Source organism: Marmota marmota, unplaced genomic scaffold, assembly GCF_001458135.2.
Source record: "Marmota marmota marmota unplaced genomic scaffold, marMar, whole genome shotgun sequence".
Classification (NCBI taxonomy): Eukaryota; Metazoa; Chordata; class Mammalia; order Rodentia; family Sciuridae; genus Marmota; species Marmota marmota.
This window is the reverse complement of record NW_026000272.1, coordinates 14528473-14541874: the sequence shown is the minus strand read 5'-3', so window position 1 is coordinate 14541874 and position 13402 is coordinate 14528473. Positions and strand designations below refer to the sequence as shown.

The window sequence follows — 13402 nt, the reverse complement described above, 5'->3', positions numbered from 1 at the left end:
TGTGGGGGTGTGACTGACCACTGACCCTGGGGGCCAATCACTGACCCTGACCTTGGAGTGCGGCCCCCCTCAACCTTCATTGGATGGAATTCTCCCGTGAATTTCTTGTTCCCCAATAAAAGGCTACTCCCTGGCGTGCTCCATCTCTCTCTCTCCTGCTAGCCCTGAGTAATCCTTGCTGCCCTACCGGGTGGTTCGAGGTGGGAACCAGAGAGGGGAGCCGTCTCGGACCTGGTCATAGAAAAAGGTAACTGAGTCTGTGTGTTTTATTTCAATCTCGCTAGCTAACTTTTATGCCAAGAACCTCATTAATGAAAACAGTGCACTGGTCGCATGGTGGAAATACCTCATAAAAGTAAGAAAGAACCTGTGTGCTAAAGTAAAACCCAGTGACTGCCTGCTAAAATAAAATATTTAAATAGGAACCAGACTCTTCTATCCTAATACACAAAATTATCTGTATACAATAAATAATCACACATCAGGCCAAGAACAAAAAAAATCACAACCTATAAGAAAGGGAAACATGACAAAAATGTCATCAAACTAGAAAAGCAATAGGAAAATTTAAAACATATGGAAATGAAATACACTTCTAAACAATCCATGGTCCAAAGAGAAAGTCTCAAAGGAAATTTTTGAATACTGAAAGTTAAATAAAAATGAAATTAAAATATATCAAAATATATTAATTTTAGTTAAAGAAATGATCAGAAGAAAGTTGTATCCGTAAGTGTTCATAATAGAAAAAAGGAAAGGTGGCCAAGCACAGTGGTACATGCCTGTGATCCCAGTGACTCGAAAGGATGAGGCAGGAAGACTGCAAATTTGAGGCCAGTCTGGGCAACTTAGTAAGACCCTGTCTCAGAATAAAAAAGGTTGGGATTGTAACTCAGTGGTAAAGTACTCCTGGGTACAAAAAAAAAGTATCTCAAATCAATAATCTAAGTTCCTACCTCAAAGAACTAAAAGTAAGATAAACTCAAAGCAGGATGAAAGGGAAAATAATAAAGGACAGAAACCAAAATAAAACAAAAAGCAAGCCCATTCTTAAAAAAAAAAAAAATAGCTGGTAAGCCTCTATCAAGACTGACAAAAAGAAAGAGAAGACACAAATCACCAATATCTTGAATGAAATAGTGTATTACTACATACTCTGTAAATAAGAAGGTAAGGGAATTCTATGAATTTTACATTCATGAATTTTAAGTTAGTTATAATGGACTAATTCCTAAAAAACTACAAATACCAGGATTCAAACAATATGAAATAGATCCCGAATGGTACTCTGACCATTAAAGAAAAATGGAGCTCACAATTTAAAAGTCCTCCCCTCAAAAAATCTCCAAGTACAAATGGTGTCACTGGAGGATTCTACCAAACACTCAAAGAATTAACTATTTTATGTGATCTCTTCCAAAAAAGAGGAGGAAATACTACCCAACTCATTTTATAAGACGAGTATCACATTGATACTATAAACATACAAAGACAGTAGTAAAAAAGGAAACTATAGAGTCGCATTTCCCATGAACTTAAACACAAAAATTGTCAGCAAATATTGACTAACTGAATGCAGTAAGTCAATGAGATTGCAGTTAAGTTATGAGATTTATATACCATGACAAAGCCGGATTTATTGCAGGTATGCAAATCTGGTTCAACATATGAAAATCAATCCACATAATCCACCATTTCAACAAACTAAAGAAGAAAGATCATATGTACCTATCAACTGACACAGAAAAAGCATCTGAGAAAATGCCACATCCATTCATGATGAAAACAGTGGTAAAATTAGGAATTATATCAACTTGATAAAGAATATCAACAACAAAAAAACAGTGCTAATATCTTAGGTAATGGTGAAAGACTGAATGTTTTCATGCTAAATTGGAAACAAGTCAAAGATGTTTCTCTTGCCACTCTAATTCAATATAGTACCAGAAGTTAAAGCTAATGCAATAAGCAAGAAAATAAAAGGAATTGTTCCATGAAAATGAAAAACTTATGCATGCACTTAACATGTAGAATATCTATACACTGAAAATTATAAAAAAGTGAGGAAAGAAATCAAAGACTTAAATAAATAGAGATATACTGTGTTCATGGATTGGGAGAATCAACACAATAAACATGACAATCCCTTTCAAACTAATATTACATTTAATGTAATTTCTGGCAAAACACAATTTACTTCAGACACAGTTCAACTTACTCTGTAATTTGCATGTAAAGGCAAAGGTCCTACAATAGGTAAGAGAATCTTGATGAAGAAGTAAGTAGCACAAATCACTTTGCCGGATAGATATTAAGGCTTACAATACAGCTACAGTAATCAAGAGAGTGCAATATTTGCAGAAGGACAGATACAGAGGTCAGTGGAACAAAATGAACATAAACATGCCAGGCAATTCAATGGAGGAAGGACAGCATTTTCGACAAATGATGCTGAAGTAATTAGACCTCCATTGGCAAGAAGAAAAATAAAAATGAGCCTCAACCTAAAGCTCACACTTCATACAAAACTAACTCAAGGCCAGATGTGGTGGTACACACATCTGTAATCCCAGTGTCTAGGGAGGCTGAGGCAGGAGGATCGAGAGTTCACAGCCAGCCTTAGCAACTTAATGAGGCCCTAAGTAACTCAGAGAGACCCTGTCTCTAAATAAAATATAAAAGGGCTGGTGATGTGGCTCAGTGGTTAAGCACCTCTGGGTTCAATCCCTAGTACAAAAAAAAAAAAAAATAAAAAAAAAACCAAGAAGAACTAACTCAAAAATAGATCATGGAGTTAAATGTAAAATATAACATTATTAAAGTTTTAGGAGGAAATCATGGGGATCTAGGGATAAGCTAGTCAGAATTCTAGACTTGATACCAAAAACAATCTATAATAGGAAAAATTGGTCCTCATCAAAATTAAAAATTTTACTGAGTGGAAACCCATGGGAGAGGATAAAGACAATATATAGATTGAGATAAAATAATTGCAAATCATTGATCTGACAAACTTTAGAATCTACACTACATAAAGAACTCCCCAAAGTCAACAGTTAATAAACAACCCATCTAAAATATGGCCAAAGGACATTGCACTGAAGAGTACATAAAGAGATGACAAATAAGCACATGAGAAGATATCAAACAAACATCATCAGCCATTAGGGAAACACAAATCAAAACCACTGTGAGATACCACTACATATATCAGAATGACTAAAATTTTAAAAAAATATTGAGACTAAACACTGGCAAGGATGTAGAGAGAAACTGGATTACTCATATATTATTGGTAGAAATGTAAAATGGTACAGACACTGAGGAAAACAGTTTGGCAGTTTCTTATAAATTTAAACATGCAATTACCATATGAAACAGTGATTCTACCCTTGAAGCATGTGTCCTAGATAAATGAACACTCTGCAGAAAAACCTATATAAGATAGTTGTGTGGAATGCTACTCAGTGGTTAAAGAGAAATGAGCCATTGAGACATGTTAATAACTTAGACAAATTTCTAGGGAATTATTGTAAATGAAAAAATCTAATCCCCCAAAACCACATACTTCATGATGATTCCATTCATATAAGATTTTTCAAATGGCCAAAATGTTAGGAATGTTCGAAGATTAACAGTTGGAATGGATTAGTGGGGAATGGGATGGAAGTATATGTGATTATGCAAGGGCAATAGGAGGGATGTTTATGGTAAGGGAACTATCCAGTATGGTCAAGACTATAGTGGTGAATACATAAATCTACACGTGATAAAACTGTACAGAAATAATAGACACATACAACAATTCGAGTAAAATTTGGGAAATCTGCTTAAGATCAGTAGGTCACATCAATAGCAATAGTCTGATTGTGATATACTTTTGCAAAAGTTATCATTGCAGACACTGAGTAATGTGTACACAGATTCTCTTTTACATTATATTTTAAACCTGCATGTGAATCTAAAATGACTACAATAAAAATTTCAATGAAAAATATAAGAGCAGAATCTTAAGATATTAAACCCCTATAAAGTTCCTACCAAAGAATATTTCTCTTCTTCTGATGAATATACTTACCTGTAGGAAATGCTCCAAGACTTTCCTTGTACTCTTGGAGAATTTGGATCTATGGTTCTTCTTGCTTTAAATAGATCACTCTTTAAAATACAATAATATTCTGAGAATAAAACCTTGAGGTCATGAACTGCCACCTTAATTCCTGACTATTTTCAGGAAGAGTGAATAACTCTTTTTTTTATAACTTTTTTATTTCAAATGTTTAAGTGGGCAGAATTTTGGATCCAATATCATCTTTACATTCTACTATGGATGTGGGTAGAAATGCAATGAGGAAACTAGGAACTTAACCTAAGGGAGACAGAGGCAAATGATGCGGGGAATAGGAATCTAGTGTTATTGAAGGTAGACTTGGTTAGAGGTGACAGTGGCTCCAACTAAGGTGGTAAGAGTGGAAGAGTGTGAGACATGGTTGGATTCAGGATACATTTGAAGACAGAGCAAAGAGGACTTGCTGCTTGATTGGCTGTAGAATATAACAGAAAGACTAGAATAAAGAATGACTAAGAGGGACTGGGGTTGTGGCTCAGTGGCAGAGTGCTTGCCTAGCATGCATGAGGCACTGGGTTCGATTGTCAGCACCACATAAAAAATAAACAAATAAAATAAAGGCATTCTATTCATCTATAACTATAAAAAAAACTTTTAAAAAAGTGTGACCGAGAGGTTTCTGGCCTGAGCAGTTGAATAAAATAGTGATGCCCATTACTAAGAAGGGAATGATATGGTTTATGGGGTAAGGGCATTATCAACAGATCGATAATTCTACTTAGAATATGGAAGTGCCTTGGGCTGGGGGTTGTGGTTCAGTGGTAGAGTGCTCAATGGCACACATGAGGCACTGGGTTCTATCCTCAGCACCACACAAAAATAAAGTAAACTTACTGTGTCCATCTACAACTAAAGAACAAAAAAAGAATACGGAAGTGCCTTTCTCCCACACCATCAAATTCAAACAATAAGGTGCTGGAACACAGGGGCTCTCTCACAGGGATGCAGTTTCCAAAAACTGAGGACATATTTTTCAACTTGTGTACAAAGGGAAAAAAATCTTTACCTAGAGAGATGACAGTCTCATAGTTATCCTGCATGACATCATTGTAGAGGGTCTTCTGAGAAGGGTCCAATAATTGCCATTCTTCCTCGGAAAAATACACAGCCACATCTTCAAATGTCAACAAACTCTAAAGAAGAGAACAGGTTTTGGTTGAATACTTGCCACTGGAGAAGCTGTCCTACTACCCACCTCTGAATTACATGGTAGGGCAGGTGCTGAAGAAGTTAGCAGTACAAGATTTAGGGGGTGGTGGGAGTGAGATGGCAGAAAGGAAGGAGCCAAGCAGATCCGTAAACAGCCTGGGAGATACCCAATTCCCATTCCCATTGTGCCAAGCCCAGTTACCTGGAGAACATTTGGGGCTAACACACTGCAGAATACCTGCTGGGAATACCTTAGGTTAATGGGTTGTAGGCAGCAGGAAAAAGTGAGATGAGTCTGCCTGAGAAAGCTGGAAAGTACAGCTCACCTGGGACTCAGGCCAGATGAGCTCTGATGCCATCTTCCAGTCTTTGATGCTTTTCTGCTCAGAAAGGGCTAAAATCTGTGGAGTATGCACAGCTGTGGGTGGAAAAGAGCCAGAGAAAATTTCTCTCTTTCCTGTTTACAAACATCATGAGCTGATTCTAAAATACAGAATGTTGGGACACTTTCAAGAAAGATGGATCACTGTGAGAAGCATTGTGATATCTAGAGTTGTCATCTCATGGGAAATAGCAATCAGATATCCACCCTTCATAGAACCAGTTCCTCAGATCACTATTTCTCCAGATTTCATGGGATAAATTAATAAAAGGTAATCTAGTAAGTAGATTAAATCTTTTAAAATATTTTTTAGTTGTAGTTGGACACAATACCTTTATTTTTTATTTATTTTTATGTGGTGCTGAGGATGGAACCCAGCACCTCACACATGCTAGGCAAGTACTCTACTGCTAAGCCACAACCCCAGCCCTAGATTAAATCTTATAAAACAAATTGTTCACCTAACTGAGCAAGAATTAGAGGCATTTGAATACAAAGTACTCAGGTCCCCTGGTGTACAGTAGGAAACGTTGGAGATTTTTATTTCTTTCTTGGTGTGTCATTTTCTTCACATTCTAACCCTTGACAGCCCATTTTAGATCCCAATTTCTCCTGCAACTTATAAGGGTATAATGGTCCCACTTGTCCCTGTTTCATCATCTTCTTTCTTCTCAGATTTCTAAAGAGTATAGACTGTGGTGTGAATATGAGAGCTCTGTGGTTTGGAAATTTCTGCACCTCAGGCCAATTCCCACCTTCACCCACCTTTTGCACTCCCACCTGGGAAACATCATAACTGGCAAGGCACAGCTGGGCACCTGGAAAATTCCCACAAATTCTAGCTAAACCAATTACTATCACAGCTCCCAGAAGAAAATAATTATTTTGAAGCACCTCACCTCTTTTATATACAGGCTGGGTTTCTTTGTGAGTATGCCAGCCCAGCAGTTCTTGAAGTACCTGGTATATATTGCAACATTCTTTCTGGAACACACCCATTGCTTGGGGCTCTGCTGGCTTCCACCTGAAGCCTGGGGCCACTGCTGTTCCTCCTAAGAGCACTGTCTCCTTTCCCAGCTCATGGGCTGTGACCTAGAAATAATCCCCATCCTTATTAGCACAGAACTCACTTTGAGTTTGGTGGTACAGGAGGAGGGAGGCACTAGAATAGAGAGAGCACAGATTTGGGGAGTGTGTGATATTAAAGGAAGTAATACAGAGGATGAAGAGAAAATGTGTTGCTATGCTCTTATGAAGAAGTATACACAGAATCTAAGAAAATTAAGATAAAATGAAAAAAGCTGTACCTACTTCCAGTTTCCCCTCCTTCATGCCAAGAGTCCCTACCCTGTGTACCCAGACACAGTTCAAGCCATTAGCGGGGTTAGGTGGGGTGGCTGTTCTCACACTGCCTTCATTAGCTTGCTTTTTTGACTTGGATCCCTGCCTTAGTGGATTTCAATCTTCAAATTTTTTTCCCAAAGATAAAGAGTTGAATTAACAAGTATTTATCTTGTCAGCCAGATATTTCAATCTTCCTATAGACAAGGAAGGATTTCATGGTGAAAGGAGATCAGATGATAGGGAAAACGAGGGAAGAGATTGGCTCCAACCTCCCTCCACATGATTTGGTTGCAGTAAGATACCAAAAATACACTCCGCCCTACCTATATCCCTCAAGGTACATTGCTATGTATAGGAAGTGTGCTGTCATCTCCCAAAGACATATCTTGGTTCTCCACTCTCAAGCAGGTCAAACACACGTGGTCCCACTAAGAGAGGATTCTTTCTCCCAGCACAGAGGTATGTGTTCCCAGTAGAAGACACTGCCCCCTCATCATCCCAATTCCCTCCACTTCTCTATTGGCATTTTCTTCTTTCCATTTTTGTTTCCTTTTTTGCTTTCCATTTCTTCCCTCAATTTGATATCTCCCCAGAGTTACTTGATTTTGATTTTTGTTTGCTACCCTTTCTCTCCTTTGATTTCTATAAGTGCTATCCACTTTTTGGAATGTTTCCCCTTTCCCAACTATTTCTTGTCTTTTATTTTGATTTCTAAGCACTTGAGTCTTATCTCCTTGGCCATGCCAAACTAGGCTCACCATCCCCCAATTCATCCTGGCCCTAAAGAAGGAAAAGTGCATTTTCCCCTCTAAGGCCAGAAAAGACTCTGCCAGGAACTCTGAAACCTATTGACTGACTATTGCTGCATGACTGTGACTTCAGTTCCACACAAGAGAAGTGTGACTTCATCCATCTCATTCCCTGATAACGCCCACCCACACATATCCACCTTTATCCTATTTTAATGCACATATAAGGAATCTTTCTTCTCACCTCATTCTTTGTTCCACCAGGTTCTCTCTGAAAGCGTTCTACCAGGACCACAGCCTGTCTAACATTCTGTGGATGATGCTTCTGCACCCAGTTCTGGATGTCCCTGGGAAGAATGGTCAGGAACTGTTCTAGCACCAGCAGTTCCAGGATCTGCTCTTTTGAGTGGGTCTCTGGCCTCAGCCACTGATTGCATAATTTCTGAAGTTGGTTAACAGCTTCTAGTGGCCCAGGTGCTTCAAGATAACAAAAGCTCCTGAAGTGCTGGCGGGCACTCTCAGGATGAAGGCTTTCTATTTGTGGGCTGTATTTCTCCCTCTGACTGGAGCCTTCTTGCACAGCTTCTTCAGTCTCCCAGAACATAGCCCCCATGTGGGGGTTCAAGCACGCATCTATATTCAGCTCACTCATCATCATTTGCTCTAGAAACAGTTTTATTCCTGTGTGTGGCACTAACAGTTCCCTGGTGCCATCTCTGACAACTGAGGCCCCATCAGGCTTGGTACAAAACCAATGTACAGATCTTCTTCCTAAGAGCACTTGAGGGAGAGCAGAAAAAAAGTACATGTCAAAAAGAAAGCCACATGACACATATTCGCTAATTATTATCAGAGAAAAATGAAAAGTCCCTACCCTCCTTCTCCTTTAAAATCAACTGCCAAGTATTAGAACATTCATGATCACAGGTTACTTTAAGAGGTATGTTTTTTTTCTTTGTTACTCAACTTTGAAACTAAGCACAGTTCATAGAAGAAAAATGTCAATGTCTTCCTCCCCCATTCCTGCTTTTTGGTTGTTCTTTTTAATTTTTTCTTTCCATTTGAGAAAGGTTGGTGGGTAAGAAAACAGGCACCCTTGGGCCAAAAGCAGCTTTGAAATTATCCAATACTTAATCTGTGTGCTTCCTGTTACACCTTCTCAATTAGAGCATATTTGAGCTTTTCCAAATTTTAACAGATCATCCCAGTCTTTTGGCTCTAGTCAGTACAAAAATAACTTCTATGCTGCTTCATCTTTTTGTGAAGACTGAAGCCTTTACTTCATGGACCATTTGCTATTCTCATTCCACTGTATTAATACTGAAAGAAAAACAGAGATTGGAGGTATGATTAGGAAAAAAGTAACCTTATTCTGCTCAGCAAATGTTCTCCCACTAAGCAACCAGATTAAATTTGGGGACAGCTGCACTTCTTTGGAAGATTTACAAAGGGCATGTGGAGATTTGTACCGTCTTTTATTTCTTGTGCTTACTTTAACTGGAAAAAAAAAACTTACATCTGGCCTTTGTTTACAATATATCCAAATGCCAGGTAGAAGACAGAAAGAGACAGAAAGGGGGGTAGGAAGAGAGAGAGGGAGGGAGGATGGAAGGGAGAGAAAGAGGGGGAACGAAGGGAGACCTGGAAGGAAGGGAGGGAAGGAAGGATGAACGCATTAAGGTTCTTATAGACAGGGAGGATCTGAGTAAGAGTAACCTTTCTCCTGACTTTGCAGTTCCTCAGGAAATGACTTTCCCTATCCTCAAGTCTGAGGATAGAATTGACAATCTGATCAGCAGTGACAGTGAAAAAATTCTTTTCAGAATGTCATGGGTATTCAAAGAAATGGTTGGTTCCTTGCTGTCCAGGCAGGCTCAGGAGGTACAGGGACACTTCCTAGATTTTTGTGTCAACAGAATCCAGTGTCTTTAGGGCTGAAATGGCCCCTTCTCTAGCGTTATGTTCATAAGCTAGTGGAAATCGGGAAATTTCGCTAGGTACAGTGGTGGACACAACTGTCCCAGTCCCCACCACCAATTTGCTGCACCTTCTGGATAGGCCACAGGGATGCCGGTAGGCACTCTGCATGTGAGTAGTCTGAGTGTGTTTCACCAGCATCTCTGGGTTATATTTGTACATTGGGTATAAAGAGGTTGCTTCTAGAGATTAAAAGTGGCCGTGCAGATGACAAGTCCCGCCCGCTCTCCCGCGGATCTGCCGCCTGGCAACGAAGCCACCGCGTACTGAATGACGCCGAGTCCCATCCCCGCCCCCACTCGCCGCCATGCAGCAACCCCAACGGCTGCAAAAGGCAGGAGCGACCGCTGTCTCTCGGGGGCTCGCCAACCGAATCCAAAGGGTAGATTAGTTTCTCCGTTACCTCCAGTCAACTCTGGGCTTGGGTGGCGGCCACTTTCCTTTTTCTCAGTTCCACTATAAAGTCTCCACGCCTCCCCGCCGCTCTATAGAGCGGAACTCCACTCGCGCGCCACTCGGGGAGGCCAGGTAAAGAAAACGCCTGGCGAGAGAAGCTCCAAGGCCTCTGGGGAGCAGGGGCCTTGAAAAAGCAGACACCCACCCGGTCTCTCCACCTCCCCAACACCGCACCCCAACTTCCTATTTCTTGGGTCTCGGGTCTGTGGTCCGAACCCCAACCGGAAAAGGAAATATGCGCTTCCGGTAGCTGCGTTGACAGCCACGCCCAGTCATCTTCCCACCTCTACCTGTGAAGTGTCTTCCTAGCCAACTCAGGAACTGTCCCGCGAGTCCTTGCCATCCCGAAGGATCCTGCTTCCAGCTCCAATTTTGCACTGGGATTAATGCCACCGAGTCTCCAGGTCTACTGCAAGTCTACGATAGCCCCGCAAACCGTCAGTCACCTTGAAGCGAAGTAGCCTACTGACTTCTGGTGCCAAGGTTTCCTGTCCCCAATTTGCAGTGTTGAGAATCCACGTTGTTTCTGCTGGCTTCCCAGCGACAGGTAGCCCTTTCTACAAGGGACCACGTAAAGCTCACATAGGCGGGGACACCTGTACACTCTGCTACAAGCACCTTGCCGTGGGCCTTCCTGAGTCCCGGAGAGTTAGAGCTGTCCTCACTAAACTTGTCAGCCGCCTCCAAGAGTAAAGCAGAACTGGTCCTTGTAGGGCCCCTCACTAGATCCGGAACAACATTTCCTTACATTTTTAAAACAGTTTTCTGGTTTGTTAGCAAGTCCTTACCCACAATTATCTTGCTTTATTCTTATTAGGTACATTTTAACCTTTTGAAGTAGGTTTTATTTACATTTCTCTTTTACATATAAAGAAATTAAGAAGCTTGGGTTGTAGCTCAGTGGTAGACTTTTTGCATGAGGCTCTGGTTTTAATCCCCAGTGCCACAAAAAAAAAGACAAAAGAAGGAAGAAAGAAAATGAAAAGTATGACATTACTTCCTAAGGATTGCAGGGATTACTAGTGGCAGATTTAAGACAGGAGTTTAGGTCACCTGTTGCCATATCCTATGCATTTTCTACTTGTTATGCTTCCCTGAAGGACAGGGGTCTTATTTTCATCTAGTATCTCTCCGTAAATTGTTATCTCTAGCAGTGCTTAGCAGAGTCCTCTGGGTAAGAGAGGTATTCTATAAATATTTACTGAGTCCTCTTCCTAAGAACCTGATTATATCAGATCATCAGTATTCTCTAAATTCTCAGTGTTTACCAAGTGTTGAGCCATTTGCCCAGAAATGGTCCCTGTGAATCAAAAAGGAGAATCTGTGTTAAGTCAGTAGTACAAAAGGGGATGAAACTGACATCTTTAGGAAGTCATTGTGAGAAACTACTCAGACAGACAAAAGATACCAGCCCAGGAGAAAAAGAAACAAAGAGCACCTCTTTGGCTTTTTACATGCAAATGAAGATGAGACTCTAAGTAACTTAAAATCAATGGTCCTTTGAAAAAAGAAGCTGCCTGCCAGGTGTGGTGGCACTCTCCTCTAATCCTAGTGGCTCCAGAGGCTGAGGCAAGAGGATCCAGAGCTTAAAGCCAGCCTCAGCCATTGAGGGTGGCCCCAAGCAACTTAGTGAGACCCTGTCTCAAAATTTAAGAAATTAAAAGAGCTGGGGATATGGCTCAGTGGTTACATGACCCTAGGTTCAAACTCCAGTACAAAAAAAAAAAATGTTGCCCAAAAGTGTGCAAGTGAACACTGTCATCTGTGAAATATAAAGTTAATAAAGAAGTAGGGCTCACAAGAAAATCATTTTTTAGAATGGGTCTTTCAAAACTATGTTCTTGTGCTTGCTTCAGCAGCACATTTACAAAAATTGGAATGATACACAAAAGATCAACATGGCCCTTGCATAAATATCACATACAACTGAGTGAAACTATCTATATTAAATACAACAAAAACTATGTTCCTACATCATGCATTTTCTTTTTTTTTATATTTTATGTTTTAGTTGTAGTTGGACACAACACCTTTATTTCACTTGTTTATTTTTATGTGGTGCTGAGGATAGAACCCAGGGTCTGACACGTGTGAGGCGAGCACTCTATCGCTGAGCCTCAACCAGCCCCACAACATGCATTTTCATTACAATGTTTCATTACTCAGTAAAGAGGAAGTTAGGACACTTTTATTCTGGATAATTCCCACACAACCCTTTGACTAAATCACTAGCCAGTGAGGATGATCAAATAAAAGGCATTTTCTGGGCTTGGTGATATAGCTCAGTGATAGAACACCTTTAACATGTGCAATATCTTTGGTTTGGTCCCCAGAAAACCACACACACAGATATTTTCTTTCCTCTAAATACGTCGACCTTGGATCACCCAATCAATCAAAGTGTGATCTTGAGCTGCAAACAACTTTATAGGTGGAAGTAACTTGAAGGGAATATTGTAATTTTGAATAAGATCATGATGAGCAAAATGAGAAAAAGCAATTTCCAAAATTAAAATCTACAATACAAGAATGTTGTAATGTTTAACTAAGCAGAGTCAGAATAAACTAAACCAATAATTCTAGCAAATGTATAAGAATCTCTACTGAAAGGAACCTGAATATGCTCTTGAAGGTGTATTTTTTTAATCACTTTGTGTTGTTATAAAAATACCATCAACTCAATGGCTTAACCAACAAATATTCATTTCTTATGGTTCTGGAGGATGAAAGGCTTGACATAATTGTGTTCTTGGTGCTTGCTGGGTATCTTCTTCCTCACATGGTTTTTTTTTTTTTTTTTTTTGGTGTATGCATGAAGAGACACAAACATCTTATGCACACCTATAACCCCAGCAACTGATGAGGCTAAGGCAGAAGGATCTTAAATTCATGGCCAGATTCAACAACTTGGCAAAACCCAGTCTTAAAATAAGAAATAAAAAGGGCTTGGGATGTAGGTCAATGGTAAAGTGCCCCTGGGTTCAATCCCCAGTACCCCACAAAAAGTGCTTGAAAGTTAGATTGAAGGCTGAAAAAAATGCTTAAAGGGTTGGGGATGTAGCTCAGTGGTACTATACAGTACTTGCTTAGTATGTGTGAGACCCTCAGTTCCATCCCCATTACTGCCTAAAAAAGCTTTAAAACAAACAACATTTTCACTGATCTTGCTATTGGTGAGCTCCTGGGAAGAAAGAGAAGTTAAGTCTTTTATTGCTA

At 40.0% G+C, this 13402-nt stretch overlaps 1 protein-coding gene, 1 long non-coding RNA gene and 1 other non-coding gene across 11 annotated transcripts in view; 2 read left to right on the top strand and 1 right to left on the bottom strand.

The window, feature by feature from the left end:
* Znf75d (zinc finger protein 75D) overlaps nucleotides 1-10402 on the bottom strand; it is a 19384-nt gene extending 8982 nt beyond the window's left edge. The window contains exons 1-7 of one of the 9 annotated variants that reach the window (XM_015498051.2): nucleotides 10134-10391; nucleotides 8628-9073; nucleotides 7998-8533; nucleotides 6560-6752; nucleotides 5605-5696; nucleotides 5481-5516; nucleotides 5136-5262 (exon numbers count right to left, since the gene is read on the bottom strand). In XM_015498051.2, the coding sequence (XP_015353537.1) occupies nucleotides 5136-5262; nucleotides 5481-5516; nucleotides 5605-5696; nucleotides 6560-6752; nucleotides 7998-8411 (862 nt within the window). In that variant the 5' untranslated portion in view covers nucleotides 8412-8533; nucleotides 8628-9073; nucleotides 10134-10391. Of the gene's footprint in view, nucleotides 1-5135; nucleotides 5263-5480; nucleotides 5517-5604; nucleotides 5697-6559; nucleotides 6753-7997; nucleotides 8534-8627; nucleotides 9074-10133 lie in introns of those variants that run through there. The other 8 variants (XM_048796948.1, XM_015498050.2, XM_015498053.2 and 5 more) reach the window with 8 other exon arrangements.
* Nucleotides 10403-10519: 117 nt separating this feature from the next.
* LOC125614326 overlaps nucleotides 10520-13402 on the top strand; it is a 7313-nt gene continuing 4430 nt past the window's right edge. Inside the window, exon 1 of the long non-coding RNA XR_007344935.1 lies at nucleotides 10520-10733. This is a non-coding gene — a long non-coding RNA (uncharacterized LOC125614326). The remainder of the gene's footprint in view (nucleotides 10734-13402) is intronic.
* On the top strand, nucleotides 12030-12136 carry LOC125614360. Its single transcript, XR_007344969.1, has one exon. It is a non-coding gene; the product is annotated as a U6 spliceosomal RNA (small nuclear RNA).